The sequence below is a fragment of the Camelus bactrianus genome, chromosome 18 (genome assembly GCF_048773025.1).
Source record: "Camelus bactrianus isolate YW-2024 breed Bactrian camel chromosome 18, ASM4877302v1, whole genome shotgun sequence".
NCBI classification, from domain to species: domain Eukaryota; kingdom Metazoa; phylum Chordata; class Mammalia; order Artiodactyla; family Camelidae; genus Camelus; species Camelus bactrianus.
In genome coordinates, this window is record NC_133556.1 from 25,167,889 (window position 1) to 25,186,533 (window position 18,645).

The following is an 18,645-nucleotide window of genomic DNA, read 5'->3' on the forward strand; positions in this document are numbered from 1 at the left end:
CTGGTTCCTCCTCAGCCTTCAGATTTTAGCTTAAAAAGCCACAACAGAGAGGCCTTTCTCAACCACCGTATTTAAAAGAAGTCAAGTCAAAAAGTTTTCATTCAGTGTGTGAGCTGGTAAAGTTATAATTCATATATAAATGCTTGAGCTCACACCTATAGATTAAAATGATAGTGAGTAAAAGCACAGAACAAGTGTCTGATGGGAGGGGCTGGGAGTCAGGATATGCTCATTAGATGATCAAATCAGAAGTCACCAGAGCACATGCTTAGCATGCACGAGGTCCTGGGTTCAATCCCCAGGGCCTCCTTCAAAACTAAATAAATATATAAACCTAATTACCTCCCCCTCAAAAAAGACCTAAATAAAATCACTCTTCAAAAAAAAGTCACAATTTCAGCACAAAGGTGTTCAATTTTTCAGCTACTGTCCTTTTTCGTTTGTTGTGTTTGTTTTGGTTGTTGTTAAAACATTCTCTATACCAACATCTGAAAGGGCAGCACGTTTTGAAACAAATGATGGCAGATGGGAAACTGACAGTCAGTGAAGCCACACTGCTTTATGTTGTTGAGCCAAAGAGCGAAATTACTGATAAATTGATACCCCTGAAACTTTCTTTTCCCCTCAAAGGAAGTACCTGATGTTGTGTGACTCCAGCGCGCACCTTTCCCCTGAGGCTGATGTGTAGAAAACAAATTGTAGCAAAAATCTGTAAAAGAATAGTTATCTCACCTGCGTATGAAATGCTGAGAAGCTTGCTTCTCTCGAGGGGGGGTGCCCAGGATGACCACATGGAGTGCATGGCTGGGAATGTGACACCCTGGGGAGGGGAGAGAAACTTCTGATCACACACAAGCAGTTTTGTTAATGCTTCAAATTCACCTGAGTATTCTGCGGTCAGAGAAAATTCTGCGTTAAGACTCAAACTCGAATCAGGTTTCATGGAGAGAGCTGGTCTCTATGGTGCTGAGTGAAAATACCTCATAATGAAGTTCTTTCCAGACCTGAACACAGACTTGTGGGTTCTGTCACCTGGTTTGAGGACTGCAAGGTACAGGCTACAATAAATCTAAAGAACGTGCTGAATGATGACACAAGGGATCCCTCTCAAGGCTAATTTTGCTACTGTATTAGTGAATGAAATGGGAATGCCGCCAATAACTAACTTTTAAAAACACTCAGCTCATACTGTGGGACATTGGAAGAATATCCCAGCTGACCTTGATCAACAGGAAAAAGTGGCCTGTCCAAAAACCGATGAATTCAATTGGAGTGTTTATGGATTTTTTTATTCTTTTCTGGTGATGATCAGCCTAGTAAATGCCAATTAAGGGAGGGGTAAGATACAGGCAGGGGACGAAGGTAGAAACTACTAGGTATAAAATAAATAGGCTACAAGGACATACTGCACATTATGAGGAATACAGCCAATATTTGATAGTAAGTATAAACGGAGTATAACCTTTGAAAACTGTGGATCACCACGTCGTACACCTGAAATATAATACTGTATGTCAACTACACTTCAATTAAACAACATGTCAGTGGCTGATGTGGAGGGGCCACAGAACAGTGGAGGCAGGGAGGCCCGCAGAGACCGTGGGAGAGCAGGATGCGGGGGTGGAGAGGGAACCTACTCCTTCAATAGCTTCTGGTCGAGTCAAAGCAGCGGAGTCACAGGTCCCCTTGGGGCCACTCACTAGCTGTGCAGCCTCAGAAAGATTAGGTAACCTTCTAGGACTGCAGTTTCTTTATCTGTAAAACAGATACTTCACTGAGGTAAGGAAAAGAGGAACCTGGTAATAGGGATGAGTTTATTTTGTAGTCAAGATGGGTTTATTAGGACATCTCTATTTGATAAGGACACAATAAGAACATTCGGATGAGTGATCAAAGCTTAGACTTAAATAGCACCTGGCAATTTCCAAAGTTTTCTAGTAACTGTCATCACGTCTAAGCTGTGACTGAGGATGGCGCAGGTTTATATATTATGTTTATGCTACTTTCTATATTATGTTTATGCTACATGTTATATATACTGTATTTGTATAACCCTTGTACATATTATATTACAACCTAGATTCAGTGGAGTTATTATTCAAACTCTGATTGTATGACTCCAGTCAGTGTTTTTCCAACAAAGCAGGATACAGTGCTACCTAAAATAACCTTCATGCTATACACCAAACCCAGAGCCACTGTCTTGCTTGAGTTAAAGAAATGTTGAAAGAGAGCAAAATAAAGCTATGCTTTGGTTTCAAGGGTAGAAGTTCAAAGTTAGAAATGAAAAGCGACCCTTACTTAAAGATGGAGATATATATGATGAAATGCAAAGAGAAGCAGAAAGGAAAAGAAAAATAAGGACTAAAATTTTTACAATTAAAAAATTTTAAATGGTGGAGATTTTAGGAGGAGAAGAAAAAACAGAGATAAAAGTTAATAATAACAATATTAAAAGCAGCAGGAAGGCCAGAAGAATCTTGAACTAAAAGAAGATAGTTACAGGGGGAGGGTACAGCTTAAGTGGTAGACAGTGTGCTTAGCATGCACGAGATCCTGGGTTCAATCCCCGGTACCTTCTCTAAAGAGAAGTAATTAAATAAATAAACCTAATAACCAACCCCCTAAAAAAAAACTAAAAAAAAAAAGTTACATAAAATGATAGATTATTTGTCTCTAAGTTAGAGGACCAGAAAAAAGGACAAATGATAAAGAAAAAGTTCTACGAGCAACAACAAATTTAAAAGTTAGGGGGAGGGTATAGCTCAAGTGGTAGAGTGGACACTTATCATGCATGAAGGCCTGGGTTCAATCCCCAGTACCTCCTCTAAAAATAAATAAATAAACCTCATTACCTCCCCCGACAAAAATATATAAAAGTCTTCTGTACTCCCCCCCAAAAAAAGTTAAACAAGAGAATTTGACAATCTATTGTGGACCACGAGTTTCAGACCTGTCCACTCAGTGACTGAGCTGGGGTAAACGGAGGCAAAAGTTCAAGAGACAGGATGGTCTATCTTCATGGTTTTAACAGTGGTTTATTTTCTTAACTCCTAAAGAAAGAGTGGGTAAGGAGCTATGACGTGTCCCCTCGAAAATGGCTTCTCTAGTCTTCCAGTAAAGCTTCTGATTTCGGGGTGCTTCTGCACGAGACCTCACTGACCACATACAAAATCTACTCAGGTTGTTTTACAGTTGATCATTCTTCTAATTAAAAAAAAACTCCTGGTTACCTTCCAGTGGCATTTTTGGGTTCACACTTATACCAAGGAAGACCTTTAAGAAGACAAGAAACTGATGTAGGGTAAGAAGAAAAACAGATGAGAATAAAAATTACCTCTCCAAGTCCCTCCAGCGCCCTGAGGGCGACGAGGGCTCCAACTCCGAGATCGGCAGCGAGGGGGGTGAACAGGGTGAAGACGGCAGTGCCCAGGATCCCGAATCCCAGCAGCAGCTTCCCCCCGACTCTGCTGGCCATGTATCCTCCGGGAATCTGTGTGATGATGTAGCCATAAAAGAAAGACCCGAGAATCCATCCTTGAGTTTCTGCATCCCACTGGTACCTTTTACCCTATGAAGAGTAGGAGGAAAAATAAACCTTTAAAGACCTTGACCGATTGACTCCTTTCTCTCACTAGCATGTAGTACAGATAAATGTTGTTCTGAACCACTTTCAGACTGAAGAATGCCCAGGCTTTCACGGCAGGTGGGTCGCCGTGATACAGACGTGCAGCTTCTAGAAGCGGATGGGAAATCACTGAAAGTCACAGTTTCAGGAGGGCTTGCTGTTTCATGAAACTAGACTAGGGGGTGAGTTGTTGATGTTTCATAACCTGGGCTTTGGAGCCAGGCCTGGGTTCAGGCTCAGGTCTATTACTTCCTGGATTTATGATCTGGGGAGATTACATGGAAAGGGCCCATAAATAAGGCCTTTGGGTATGGTAGAGCTCAGTGGTGGAGCGTGTGCTTAGCACACACGAGGTCTGGGGCTCAATCCCCAGTACCTCTAGTTAAAAACAAACAAACAAATAAACCTAATTACCTCTCCCACCAAAAAATAACTAAAATAAAAAATAAAGTGTGACACACACTAAGTGTTCACTCAGTGTTGGCTACTCGTGTGCATACATGTAGATAATTAATAGCTCTCCATGTCAGACCAAGCACTTGAACAGGGATATCGAGCGACACAAAAGAGCAAGAATTTAGGGGGAGGGCATAGCTCAGTGGTAGAGTACGGGCTTAGCATGCACGAGGTCCTGGGTTCAATCCAGCACCTCCATTAAAAAAACTGAATAAGTAAATAAACCTAATTACCTCCCCCCCAAATAAAAAACAATTTTTTTAAATGAGAAAGAATTTAAACCAAGCCATGTGAGTGGGAAACGTCCTTTAGTGAGTAGCGACACACATCAGGGTAATAATCTGGTGACTGAGTATGTGACATCTTTTGCACATGCAGCCGTGTAACCTAGACAACATCTAGCCAACGTGTCAGGAACCGCTCAGGATTTCATTTTACTGTCGACACAGGGCAGATGGAGATACGCAGTAGCTGGATCATCAGAAGCGCTTACTGAAAGCAAAGATACAAAGCAAACCCCTAGTTATCTGTGTCTAGGCTAGCAGTCTGGAGATTCTCTGCAGAATTTCAGGGCTGCGTGAAGACTCCAGCAGCTACGGGTTTAGGTGGCGCCAGTGGGTGATGTGTACTCAAATACACAGTCAGCAACACTCTCCAAGTCCCGTGTCAGGGTTTCCGCTAAGTCCTAATTCTGTATGTGTGCTTGTTTGGGCAGAAGCCCTCCTTTCTGTTTGAACGCTCGTGTCTATAAATGGGAGAGGGGACTCACCCTGGCTCCTCTGTGAGCACTGAAGATGGATGAAAATATACTCAAAAGAGGACGCCAGCCCTTCCCCCTCCGTATTGTCTCCCCACGTGATGAGCAAAATAAAGTGCGTAAAACTCAGTTCTGAACAAATGATGAACATGCACGTATCAATTCCCCTATAACAGGAAGCAGGTAGAATTTTGGAAAAGAAATTGACCTGTTCTTACGTTCCTGCAGCTGAGATGATCTAAATTCTCTGCAATAGAAACATTGCAAGTAGTCCAGCTATTAAATAATGGGCCCATGAAAACTATTTAGCAACATCTAAAACAATCCAATTTTCTAGGATGGCAGACAGGTTTTCCCCAAATTCTCTTCTAGGAGAGTACGTTTATGGAGGAAACTGAAAAACTGCTTTTTAAACAGATCAAGGCACAGCAGCAGCTCCTATTATAAGACTGGTAAAACACCAAAGGAAGTGACTCAGAGTTTACTTGAAGAAAGCATTTGTGGGTGGGGAGGGTATAGCTCAGTGGTAAGAGGGTGTGCCTAGCATGCGTGAGGTCCTGGGTTCAATCCCCAGTATCTCCATTAAAAACAGAATTTTTAAAAAATAGATAAACCTAATTACCTCTCCCCAGCTCCCCCCAAATAAGGGTGTTCATGGTCTCTGCAAGATGAATAAATTCCATATTTTTCCTTGGAAGTATTTCAGGATTAAGAGCGTTTGCTTGGAAAAGAGCACTTACCGTTTGGTTGTGAAGAACTTTTATGGGAGCAGAATGCTCTGCACACTCGCTGGAAGTTCTGTTATCTGCTGCCGTTGAGTTTGAATCTACCATGTCCACTAACGCCACACTCAGATTCACCCGCAATGCATAGAGAACGAAGAAACCACAAAAGGCCAAAAACGCAAGGTTGTAACGAGCAGAGCAGCACACTGGAGCTGGAACGAAGATGGTGGGGGGACTCGTGTTACAAGAGTGGCTCCGATATCCTCTAACATCTATACATAAAACTGGCCTCTAGTATATAATATATATACTGCCCACATCACCGAAAGGTCACTTCTTAGGAGCACACAAGTTAATAAATCCTGACTATTGTTTCTGAGAATATGCTCAGATAAAGCATATCTAAAACCATTTATCAAAGAGAATTTGTTCCTGGTATCCGCAGTTTGGATAAATATTTAACACAGGAGAGCCTGAACTCTAAGATGAGTTTCTGGAAACGTGGAGAAGCAACAGTTTTATCGACTTGGCTCAGAAAAATCTCCACACCAAGAGTCAAAACCAAACCCCCAATCTCTGTCAGCTGGCAAGTATGAGGAAAACAGGTAAGAGGGTTTAATGGCATCGTGACTTCTGGAAAGCTCTCTCCAACAGAGCCAAAGAGTGCTTGCGTGCGCAGAGCACCATGTCCATCACTGATCGTGGGTGAGCAGCCACCGTCCCAGCACCAGAGACAACCGCCACGGCTCGGGCGCGAAACGCCTGCTGACCAGCGTCTTACCTTGAACAGTGTCCTCAGAGGCAGGGTCTGAATCAGAAGCCATGATTAGTACCTAAGGCTCTCCTAAGCTACATGGATCTAAGGATCCGGAACTCAATTTGCGGAAACTGTGACAGTTGCAGCGCCTGTGACAGTTGCTGAGTTGATGGTGCTTAAAGGGCCCACAGTGAGCAGGGCAGTGAAGGAATGTACAACAAGGATCAAAAATAAAAAAAATAGAAAAGGGAGGCAGAGTAGGCTGGAGGAGCCAATGAAAGGAGAGCATGTGAGAGGGGGTGTTTGACCTCATTTCTTTTCTAGTCTAATTATAAGTGGATGCACAGATTTTCTCAGTTTTTCTTCTTTCACTGACTTGCAGAACTGGAGAGGGAATGAGAAGCTGACTTAAGCATGAGTGATCCCTTATTGACAATAAGGAAGTGGCTAAGCCAGGGTTGTACACTTTAAGTTTGGTCAACACTTGAGTGTGTGATGAATTTCTGTTGAAAGGTATGAATGTTTATTTCATTTGCTAATGTCAAGTTAAATACATATATTTGAATATATGTGAGCTTTTGTTTGGCAATGACATATTAGCATTGCGTGAGTGCGTGTGTGCGTGTGTGTGTGTGTGTGTGTGTGTGTTTTTCCCCTAGTCCTGGTGTTTGCCTTGACCTAATGTCACACAAGAATACTTTTGTTTTTGCTTTTTTTGGCGGTGGGGGGGCGGGCAGATAATTAGGTTTATTTTCATTTTTTTTTAATGCAGGTACTGGGGATTGAACCCAGGACCTCGAGCATGCTAAACATGCACTAATTTTGTATTTTATTTGTTTCCAGCCTTCTTTAAGAATATATTTTTTTTAAAACACAATTTAAAAAATACTTTAGTTATTCAGTTTGTGGGCTTGTGTCGGGGGTTGTTTGGGGAGGATAATTAGGTTTATTTATTTAGTTATTTTGATGGAGGGACTGGGGATTGAACCCAGGACCTTGTGCATGCTAGGCATGTCCTCTGTCACTGAGCTATACCCTTCCCCCAACTTATTATTTCTTATTGGAGGTACTGGGGATTGAACCCAGGACATGCTAAGTGTGAATGCTAAGTGTGTGCTCTACAACTGAACTATACGTGGTAAGCGTTAAGAATACATTTTTCAGGGTACAAAGGTCTTGGTACTGATTCGGACTGCCTGATGCAGACAGAAGCACTGCTGACTACAGCACAACAGTCTTTCCAAGCACATTCATACACTGTGATCCAACTCACTTTTCTATAAGCACTTACACACTTAACAGCTGTCAATTTTTCCTCTGTGCAAGATTTACACCTATTAACAGAGGACTTTTTCTTTGACGTTCCTGGTTCCCTTTTCAGGGGTATGGCTGGTATCAGAACCAGGGCGCCACTGCCACAGTTAGGTCCAGACCTGTGGGAACCGTGTTTCTAAGCATTCACACTGCCTCTGCTACCTGAATCCAGACACATTTGCTCTGCTGCAAACAAACGGGCAGCCGTCTAGTTAAGGACAGTCTGCAAACTGCAAAGGCGTGGTTTGTTTGTTTTTTAAATTGAAGTACAGTTTACAGTGCTGTGTCAATTTCTGGTGTACAGCATAATGTTTCAATCACATATATACATATATATTTTCATTCTCATATTCTTTTTCATTATAGATTACTACAAGATACTGAATAAAATTCCCTAAGGCATGTTTTCTAGGGGAGCACGTTTTCTTTACCATTGCTCTGGGCTGGACAAGAACATACACACAAGTCTGGATGGAAGACTCATAATCTTTTCAATTTTGGGCAATTAAAATGTGTTTCCCTTGAGTCATTTGGAGCAGGAAAAAAATCCAGATTTAATTACCATCTGCTTTGCCAAGGTACTGTTTTACAAAGTTCATGATCTGCTTCAGCAGAGGAGTGACAAGATGTGATTTATGGTTTAAAGAGCTTCTCTAGTTGCCATGTGGCTATCACAAAGTGGGAGAAGTGTGAACCATGTTGGGGGATGTGGACACAGGGAGACCACTTAAGGGACTAGTGTGACTTTCCAGGTAAGAGATGAAGGTGGCTTAAAATAGAGTGGGGCAGGAGGGCATAGCTCAAGTGGTAGAGTGCATGCCTAGCATGTGTGAGGTCCTGGGTTCAACTCCCAGTGCCTCCTCTAAAAGTACATAAATGAATATATCTAATTACATGCCTCCTCTAAAAGTAAATAAATAAGTGAATAAATCTAATTACCTGTCTCTTCCAAAAAACAAAAAAAAGAAAGAAACATAAAACAAAGCGAAGCATGGGCAATGGAGAGAACTGGATGCACTTGGGATAAATTTACAGGCAGAATTGACAACTTCATTTTCTGTTGCTCTGAGCTGTAATGTTGTTACTCTGTTCTATTCTTATTTGAGTTACCTTAATTTCCTGTATTATCACTTTCTCTCCACGTGATAACTGATTTGGACTCTGATGTACATCATCGTGAGAATCAGATGTGGGGCTAGAAGCTTGGGAAGTCAAAGAAAGGTAAGGAAAATAATTTCAGAGTACTAGTGTTGTTACTTGAAAACCTGAGCTAGAAGTTATGGGTCAGGTAACTGTAACTTATGGGGGCACAATCAATAATCCAAAAACAGTGGGGAGGGTATAGCTCAGTGGTAGAACTCATGCCTAGCATGCAAGAGGTCTTGGGTTCAATCCCCAGTGCCTCCATTAAAAATAAATAAATAAGCCTAATTACTCCCACTCCAAAAAAAGACAATAAAAAGCCAACACAGATGTCACAAATTATATAACTATGGAGTTTTAAGAAATATTTTTAAAATAGCTATTAGCTGTATAAAAATTGTTGATTACAAATCCGTCAGAAAAATTTCATGTCAAGAAAGGGTGGCTGTATACTTCAATTAAAAAAAACCCCAAAACTATACGTCAATTGAAAAAAAAAAAGAAATTGACATATTGCAACTGACTATACTTCAATTTAAAAAAAAGGGTGGCCAAAAAGCAAAATGTGTCCTTGAACTTGGCTCATATTTGAAACTGGTCCAAGAAGAGCATGCTTGTGTGACGAGGAGAGAACAGCCACTGGGCACCCACCACACCGAAATCGAGTTCAAAGCAAAACCAGGCTTGCATAAGGAACAGAGCGCCCATCACAACAAACTCCAGGAATACGGAGTGGGCGTAGCTGAAGGAACACAGGCTAATGATTTAGATCGAAGCTGACCCAGGAATGCATCTCAGTTCTGATTTCCACGGGTGTGTGGCTATGAGGACGCCACCTAATGGCTTTCGTCATCAGGGGTCTCAGCTCCAAAAGGAGGGTCATGTGAGGCTCGGATAAGGTACTGAAGGGCCGTGTTGCAGGCAGTCAGTAAAAGTGAGTTCCTGGGCTGTCCACCCTGGAGAAAGTTACACTGTGAGTTAAGTGCTACAAGATACGTGGCGTGTAACGCGGGACCAAAGAGCCACCTGAATGTGCTGGGTGTGGTGTCGGGGTCAGGGAGGGCCTCTGGGAGAAAGAACAGTGCTCTTCGCCAATAGGCGGGAAGCCACCAGGCAGGTTAGAGGCAGGACGGCGGTGCAACCGGAGTGGCGGCAGGGACAGGTGTGTGGGAATGAGATAGGGGAGCACAGAAGGAGCAGGACACGCCCGAGGACCAGACGTCGCTGGACTGTGGCTCCGCAGTAACTCTGAGTGGGACAGTGGGGGCTGTGCTTAGTAACAGAACACAAGAGCTGACGTCTATTGGGCCCTTACTGTGTACTCAGTATCACCTCAGGTGTTTCCTTGCACAGGTGACAAGGATTAACTGAGCGGGAACGTGTAAAATGCTCAGAACAGTGCTTAGCACATCGTATGTCTTCAATAACTGTGGGCTACTGTTGTTATTGCTGCTTTTCCTGGATATTAGGAATCGAGGTAATTTGTTAGGGAATCGAGTTTATTTCTCTGAGTGAGAAATCAGGATTTAAAAGAAGAAATAAGACGCCGTTGAAAAGAGTAGGGATGTGAAGTTCCCAGAGAAATATACAGGACTGCTGAGGGGGTAGACGCCCACCCCGAACTGGTGGGAGCGACCTGCCCTTGTGCGTGACCTTGAAGCACTACTCACCTGTACTCAGAGGCCAGCTCTGGGACAGCAGAGGGTTGGCGATGAGATGGATGTGGTGACAGAGCAGAGGGCAGGGGAGTTTATAGAGTTTTGGTAAGAAAATAAAGTGTTAGACTGTGATTCTGACCCAAGAAGCAAGTAAAATGGAGAGCGCTAATGGTTTAGGAAAATGTACACTAGAATACAAAATCTCAGTGAGGGTAGGAGCTTTCGCCCCATGTTGCTCACTGCGGTACACTTTCAGTGCCTACAAAATGTCTGGGAGAGTGGACATACAAATATTTGGGGGTTGAGGGACGAAATTAAACTTACAAGCTTTTGCACAGCAAAGCAAACTGTATATAAACTAAACAAAAAGACAACCTATGGAATAGGAGGAAATATTTGCAACTGACAAGAGCTTAATTTCCAGAATATACAAAGAGCTCATACAACTTAATAACAGAGAAACAAACAGCCCAATCCAAAAATGGGCAGAACACCTAAACAAGCAATTCTTCAATGAGGACTACAAGTGGCCAAGAAGCACATGAAAAGATGCTCAGTATCACTAATTATCAGAGAAATGCAAATCAAAACTACAGTAAGGTTATCACCTCACACCAGTCAGAATGGCCATCATTAAAAAGTTCACAAACGATAAATGCTAGAGAGGGTGTGGAGAAAAGGGAACCCTCCTATGCTGTTGGTAGGAATATAATTTGGTGCAGCCACTATGGAAAACAGTATGGAGATTTCTTAAAAACTGAAAATAGACTTACTCTATAATCCAGCAATCCCACTCCTGGGCATATATCCAGAGGGAATTCTAATTCAAAAAGATACATGCACCTCAATGTTCATAGCAGCACTGTTTACAATAGCCAAGACATGGAAACAACCTAAATGTCCACTGACAGATGACTGGGTAAAGAAGTCGTGGTCTATATATACAATGGAATACTATTCAGCCATAAAAAAGAATGAAATAATGCCATTTGCAGCAACATGGATGAAACTGGAAATTGTCATACTAAGTGAAGTAAGCCAGAAAGAGAAAGAAAAATACCATATGATATCACTTATATGTGGAATTAAAATTTAAAAAGGACACAAATGAACTTACTCACAAAACAGAAACAGACTTACAGACATAGAAAACAAACTTACGGTTACCAGGGGGGTAGGTGGGTGGGAAGGGATAAATTGGGAGTTCAAGATTTGCAGATACTAACTACTATATATAAAATAGATAAACAACAAGTTTCTACTGTAGAGAACAAGGAACTATATGCAATATCTTGTAGTAACCTGTAATGAAAAAGAACATGAATAGAAATAAATGTATGTATACGTATGACTGAAACATTATGCTGTACACCAGAAATTGAAACAACATTGTAAACTGACCATACTTCAATTAAAAAAAAACAGAACAAAACAAATATTTGGGGGGGTTAAAGGCAGAGAGGTGTTTTCTTGATGGAAGTACACAATTCTACCTAGGAAATACTCTTGACAACAGACAAAACAGACAGGTCTTCTCTCTACTTCTGTGTATGTGTTAACTCTTCCATAAAGAAGTGAGGGGTCGGTGGGTGGAAGGTCCAGATGAAACAAGCGCGTGGTCCAAGTGGAGCAGTTACACAGGTGAGGCAGGAGGGGTCCTAGTAGTGGTTAAAGCAGCCACAGGGAGGACAAGGTCCAAAAGGTGACTGAGGAGGGGAGGAAGTCACTAGACAGGCAGGAGTCTGAGAACAGGGGTAGGGTTGTGGGGGGAGACGTGGTGCTGGATGAGAAGTCGCTCAGATAAGGCAGGAGTTAGTGTAGCAGATGTTGGTGTGGCAGGTGGTAAAGCCTGTGATGAAGAAAGCAGAGTGCCGGGAAGCAGGTGGAGGAGGAAAGCCAGGAGGGAAAGTGGTCCAGCCTGATGGCGCTCAGAGCAGGGAGGGCTGACTGTCCAGAAGCATCAATGGGGAGGAAGGAGGAGTCGATCCCACCAACTATGACAAGGCAGAACACCACCGCCCTGAGACAGCAGTGAGGGGCAGTCAGCCTTCGCTCAGGACAGCGAGGTGCCCGGAGTGAGGGAAGGCTGGAGAAAACTGGAGGATGTCCGGCCTTTCTTCACTGGGGAAGCGCCTGGCCATGGAAAGGCATGGGCCTGGCTGAGCAGTGAGGGGCTCAGTCGCAGGTGCAAAGTCCACGGTCAGGGGCATTGAACTGTAAGGGTGGTGACTTTCTCTACAGGAGGGTGGGCAACGGACTAGTGAACCCCCTGGCCAGGGGATGTGCATTTTAAAAAATTTCCTGTATGTATACGTATACCTGAATCACTTTGCTGGAAAACAATACGGCCAAAAAAAAAAGATTTCCTATCCAAAATGGATAAAATACATTTTGCTTTTTTATTTTAAAAGGGTAATATTTACCTGGCCTTGCCCTGCCTTATGAGTAATTAATTCCCAATAAACCTGAACGTATTCCTAGCTCCCAAATTAATCCCCATTTACGAGAGTAACACCAAATTCCATTACAACAGGCTCAGTCACTTGAAAATTAACACTGATGATCACAACACGACCCAAGGTGGTAGCTGTCTACCAGCACTCCAGACCTCACAAATGAGACCATATTTACACATAAATTCTATCTGTGAGTCACAGAGCTGGGTAACTGAACCTTGAATGTAACCATCTCCCTGCCCTCAAAAGAATAGTAGAGGCAAAAAACAAAAAACAGTGAAAGAAAGCACAGGATGGAGTTTCATAAGCTAGAAAGTCACAAGTTCCAATGGCGTGTGACAGGAAGAATGGGCCTTTATTTTGTGATGCCAGGTTCTCTGAGGAAAGCCGGGTCCAAAGTCTCCATCAATGACAAGGAGGAAGACAGGAACACTCACTATGTGCCAAGCCCCAGCCCAAGCACTTTCACAGTAACCCATGAAGCAGGTGCAGTATTCTCCCTGACTCACAGGGTAGGTTAGGCTAGCTAATTGCTAAACCTCATGCAGTGAGTTAGTGGAACTAGGGTTGGCAACTAGGCAGCCCGTCTCCAGATTCATGCTCTGCCTTTAATTTTAATCTAATCTAATTTAATTTTTTTAATGTTCTGCCTTTAAACATGAAAAAATGTCTTAGGAGCCCCAAAGCTGCTTTCTCCTAATGTGAAGGAGCACATTTTTGGTACTTTGAAATTCCATCCACACCTCATTCATACAAAACTAATAAACCTTCCCTGGGTGGGAGGTGTAAGGAGCGAAGAGTTTTTGTTTGTTTTGTTTGTTTTGTTTCTGTTTGGTTTTTATTGGGAGTGAAGAGTTTTTATGTGTGGGAAGGAAGCTTTAATCTTTGCCCAATCCCCTCCCTTCCTCTTCCCTAAATCAGGCAGAAAAATCTATAACTTCCTGTGGTTTATCAGCACTGAGCCACTCTTCCCCCATCACAATGGTGGGCATCTCTTAAATCCACCTGGCAAAGTAAAGCAAATGCTTCAGAGGCTAACCAGTGTCCCATGATTGAGAATTTTGTCACATTCCATCCATCTGAGAGGTATTCATTCTTAACACCACAGAAACTTGGTTGTGGTCTATATATATACAACGGAATACTACTCAGCCATAGAAAAGAATAAAATAATGCCATTTGCAGCAACATGGATGTGGATGGACCTGGAATTAGCTCTCCCATTGGTGGGAATGTAGTTTGGTGCAGCCATTATGGAAAACAGTATGGAGATTCCTCAAAAAAACTAAAAATAGACACCCTATGATCCAGCAATCCCATTCCTGGGCATATATCTGGAGAAAACTCTAATTCAAAAGCTACATGTTCACAGCAGCACTGTTTACAATAGCCAAGACATGGAAACCTAAATGTCCACTGACAGATGACTGGATAAAGAAGTTGTGGTCTATATATATAGCCATAAAAGAGAATAAAATAATGCCATTTGCAGCAACATGGATGGACAGGGAGATTTCTGTACTAAGTGAAGTGAGTCATACAGAGAAAAAAAATACCATATGATATCACTTATATGTGGAATATTTTTTTAAAAAAGCATACAAATGAATTTATTTATAAAACAGAAACAGACTCACAGACATAGAAGACAAACTTACGGTTACCAAAGGGGTTAAGAGTGTGGGAAGGGATAAATTGGGAGTTTGAGATTTACAAATACACGTTACTATATATAAAATAGTTAAACAACAAGTTTCTTCTGTATAGCACAGGGAGCTATATTCAGTCTCTTGTAGTAACCTATAATGAGGAAGAATATGAAAAGGAATATATAGATGTACATGTATGACTGAAACATGATGCTGTGCACCAGAAATTGACACAGTATTGTAACTGACTAGACTTTAATTTAAATAAATGAATGAATGAATGAATGAATGAATAAATGAATAAATAAAAATCAGCTCTCTTATAAGTAGCACTACGCACAATGTAAAGCAACGTCCTCTTATTCCTGATGGAGCGGGGAACTTTCAAATTTGTGAAGAATTCAGCAAAAGTGAAGAAGCATTTTGTAAATGGGAATTTCTCAAATGGAATGCAGACATGGCAGCGCTGTGACCAGGAAGGAGGATGTGGCTAAAATCCAAAAGAATGCTGGCTGGGTCTTAATGTGGCTACAGCAATCTTTGGGAACTTAACCTCTTTGGCTCTAAGTTGTTTACACATAAAATGATGCCCACCGGATGGCAGTTAGTCTCTAAGGCCTTTTAACTGCTGTAAAATTTTATGACTGACATTTTATCAGCTTTTCTCTACTAAAAAACAAAACTATACACACAGGCATGGCTAAGGTACAGCTAATTTCATATGGGTTTGTTTCAGAAACAAACATAAAAGATAAATAAAACATATACAAACACTCGGAAAGAGAAGTTTTAAGGTCTGGTAAAGATTTACTCCTTCAGGAACCAAAACTTGAAAAAACTAATTCTGGATAGAAAGTGTTTTGTTTTGTTTATTTTAACACTCACACTTTCTGAAATGTGCTAAATAAACGTACAGAATTTAAATTAAAAATATAACTAAGGGTCATCTTGTTTATCCTATTAGATGTACATGGTAGATATTATCACTGAGAGCAAATGAGTTAACCCCTGGTGCCTCTTATAAATAAAGCTGTTATAACCCATCTTTTGTCTTTTCCATCTCTTTTCTCAGTGCTCCTCTCTTGTTCCCCTGCCCACAGGACCCTAGACACAGAGCTTAATTTAAAATATTGTTGAGGGGAAGGGAGTAGGAAGGGATACATTGGGAGTTGGAGATTTGCAGATTCTAACACTATATATAAAATAGATAAATAAGTTTCCTCTGTATAGCACAGGGAACTATATTCAGTATCTTGTAGTAACCTACAATGAAAAAGAATATGAAAAGGAATATATGTATGTATATGTATGACTGAAACATTACGCTGTACACCAGAAATTGACACAGCATTGTAAACTGTACTTCAATAAAAAAGAGAAAATACTGTTCACTAATGGAATACCCTATAACTATAGGTTCCTCGTCTCTAAAATCTTACCATATTTCAAATAGCAAAAAAAAAAAATGTGTTGCTGCCATCTTTACTTCACTTCTGCTCACCAGTGGGTATACAAAGAGCAAAACTAAGAAGGGAAATGGTTACAATGAAGACAGCCACTTCAAATCACAGGGAATAGAGCTAAGATCTATACACTCAACCCATGAATCAGGCAGGGACTGTTTTAAAAAGGAATGAGTTAATTTTTTTTTTCAGTCTGCTTTACTGAAGTATATTGTACCTGCAATAAAATGCACTTATTTCAAGTGTACAGTTCAGTGAATCTTTACAAATGTATACATCTGTGCACCCTAATCAAGATGCAGAACTTTCTCATCACCCCAAAAAGTAGCCAGTGCCCCTCTGTAGTCAATTCCTTCCTGCCTGTAGCTTCCAGGCAACCACTGATCCGCTTCCTGTTACTACAGGTAAGTTTTACTCGTTCAGGACTTCATTCTGATGGAATCATACAGCAATACGGTGGTTTCTTTTGCTCAGCCTGTATCTGAGATTCACCCATGTTGTTATGTGTACCAGCAGTTTCTTTTTTGTTTATTCGTTTTGTGGGTGGTTTTTGGGGGGTGGGGATTAGGTTTATGTATATATGTATGTATGTATGTATTTTAATGGAGGTACTGGTGGTTGAACCCAAGACTGTCCTGCTTGCTAAGCATGTGCTCTACCACTGAGCTATACCCTCCACCCCCAGCAGTTTCTTTTTATCACTGAGTATGTGTAGATACACTACAATTTGTTTATCCATTCACCTGCTGATGAACTGATGGATAAGTTGTTTCCAGTTCATTTTTTTTACTATTATGAATAAAGCTGCCATAAACATTGTGGTATTATGGTAATATATGTTTACCTATAACGTAAATTGCCAGTTTTCCAAAGAAGTTGTACCATTTCACACTCTCATGAGCAAAATATGAGAGTTCTAGTTACTCCATATGTTTGCCAACATTTGGCATCTTCAGCCTTTTAAATTTTAGCCATTCTAGTAAGTTTGTAATGGCTCACTGCAGTTTTAATCTGCACTTTTCTGACAACTAATGATGTTTAACATTTAAGCTAAAATTTGATTATATTTATATATTTTTCCCTAATTGCAACAGAATATAGTAATCTCTAGTCTTTCTTATGGTATTTGTTTCTGTATTTCTACACTAGGTTACTTTACAGAAGACGGCTATGAACTCTAACACACATGTCACAGGAAAAGGTCAGTTTATGGAACTAAATCTGACTTCCAGATAAAACGTCACCATGGTACAGTGTTTACAGTGAGATCCACAAAAATAAGCTCCCAGCTGCCAGATGGAGCTATAATGTTGCCACCTGTACTGCCACCATCTAGTAATGTTAAAAAACAAATTTAAAAGATAACAACAGGACTATACTGGTTTTGGTCAGGAAAAGTCAAATTTCTAATTCAACTCTGTTTCTCATGTACACATCTTTGAAACTATAGAATGCATGCAAAGTGACTTATTCTTTGGTTTTAATTTCTTTTTAAAAAGTTCCATCACAAAAGGATCAGACAGCAATATTTTAATTTCCCCAAATTCTGGGAAGATGCGTTGTAAGTACCTCCTTTTCTATTTGTTGCAAGACTTTGGGCAAATTACCTTAGACAGCTACAGAGATCCCATCTTGAGGATAACCAAACTATTTCCTAACTTTAATTGTAGACTGCTACGACGTAATCGTAGACAGCTATTCTACGACGGAAAAAAAATGTGTGCAGTACTTTTAATATCTCATTGCACAATTTCAAGGTATTCGCTGGGTTATCCAATAATTTCCCTCCGCATACTCACAAACCTTAACCTCAGACCGCTTCTGTCTCCCTTCCACGCCCAGGGAGCTGGCGACCAGGTCACATGCTGGAGGACGAGCAGCTGTGACAGCAACCGGGCAGCGACAGGGAGGGAAGGACTATGGCTCCGCCCGGCCCTCTACCCTTCAGCCGCAGGTTTCCCCCCCGGTCGGCCCTTCCACAGGGTCTCCCGCTCCATACTACCGAAAACCGCCGGGGGCCCAGGGCTGGCAGCGCCCAGCAGCTCCCCGCCTGGGCCCGCGGGCTGCATCTGCAGGGCCCCGTGGCTGCACCTGCTGGGCCTCGGGGGCTGCACCTGCCGAGGTCCCGTCCGAGCGTCCACCCGGCCACGCCAGGCCTCACGGTCCCGCCCGCCCCCTGGACCCCAGAGCGGCTTCTTGGCACCCAAGCAGGCGCGGCTGAGGGGACCCTGAGTGGGCTTCCAGTCCTCGAGTCCCTTCGCACCTAAGCAGCTCTGCCCACCCCTACCCTGCGACCGCCACCCGCCCGAAAGCCCCCGTTCGCGCCGCTGCTCACCGGCTTCCGCCCGCGGAGCGCGCTGCAGGAGAGGCGTGCGGTCTGAGCCCTCCTCGCCGTCGGTCGGGGCCAGGTCTGCAACCGGGGACTTCATGGTGTCCCCGAGGAGCCGCGGGACCGACCCACCAAAAAGAGACCTCCGGCCCGACAGCCGAAGCCCCCGGGCCGAGCAGGCCGGGCGGAGCAGGGCCGCTGGCACCGCCCCGCGGCCACGTAGCGTCACGCGGCCCCGCCCAGGGACGGCTGCTCAGACTCCGCCCCGCCGGCTCCGCCCCTGTAGGCCCCGCCCCTCCGACTCCGACTC

The 18,645-nt window shown here is 42.6% G+C and overlaps 1 protein-coding gene across 3 annotated transcripts in view; it reads right to left on the reverse strand.

Annotated features, from left to right (window-relative positions):
- The window catches only part of SLC17A5 (solute carrier family 17 member 5), a 51,773-nt gene extending 33,204 nt beyond the window's left edge, over positions 1-18,569 (reverse strand). For 2 of the 3 annotated variants that reach the window (XR_012500374.1, XM_010949769.3), the window contains exons 1-4: positions 18,342-18,568; positions 5,582-5,778; positions 3,338-3,571; positions 733-820 (exon numbers count right to left, since the gene is read on the reverse strand). Coding sequence is in view for 2 of the 3 variants with exons in the window: in XM_010949769.3 (XP_010948071.2) it covers positions 733-820; positions 3,338-3,571; positions 5,582-5,778; positions 18,342-18,435 (613 nt within the window). In the remaining variant the exon portion in view is untranslated. Of the gene's footprint in view, positions 1-732; positions 821-3,337; positions 3,572-5,581; positions 5,779-18,341 lie in introns of all 3 variants that reach the window. The other variant, XM_074346358.1, reaches the window with a different exon arrangement.
- Between the last annotated feature and the right edge of the window lie 76 nt (positions 18,570-18,645).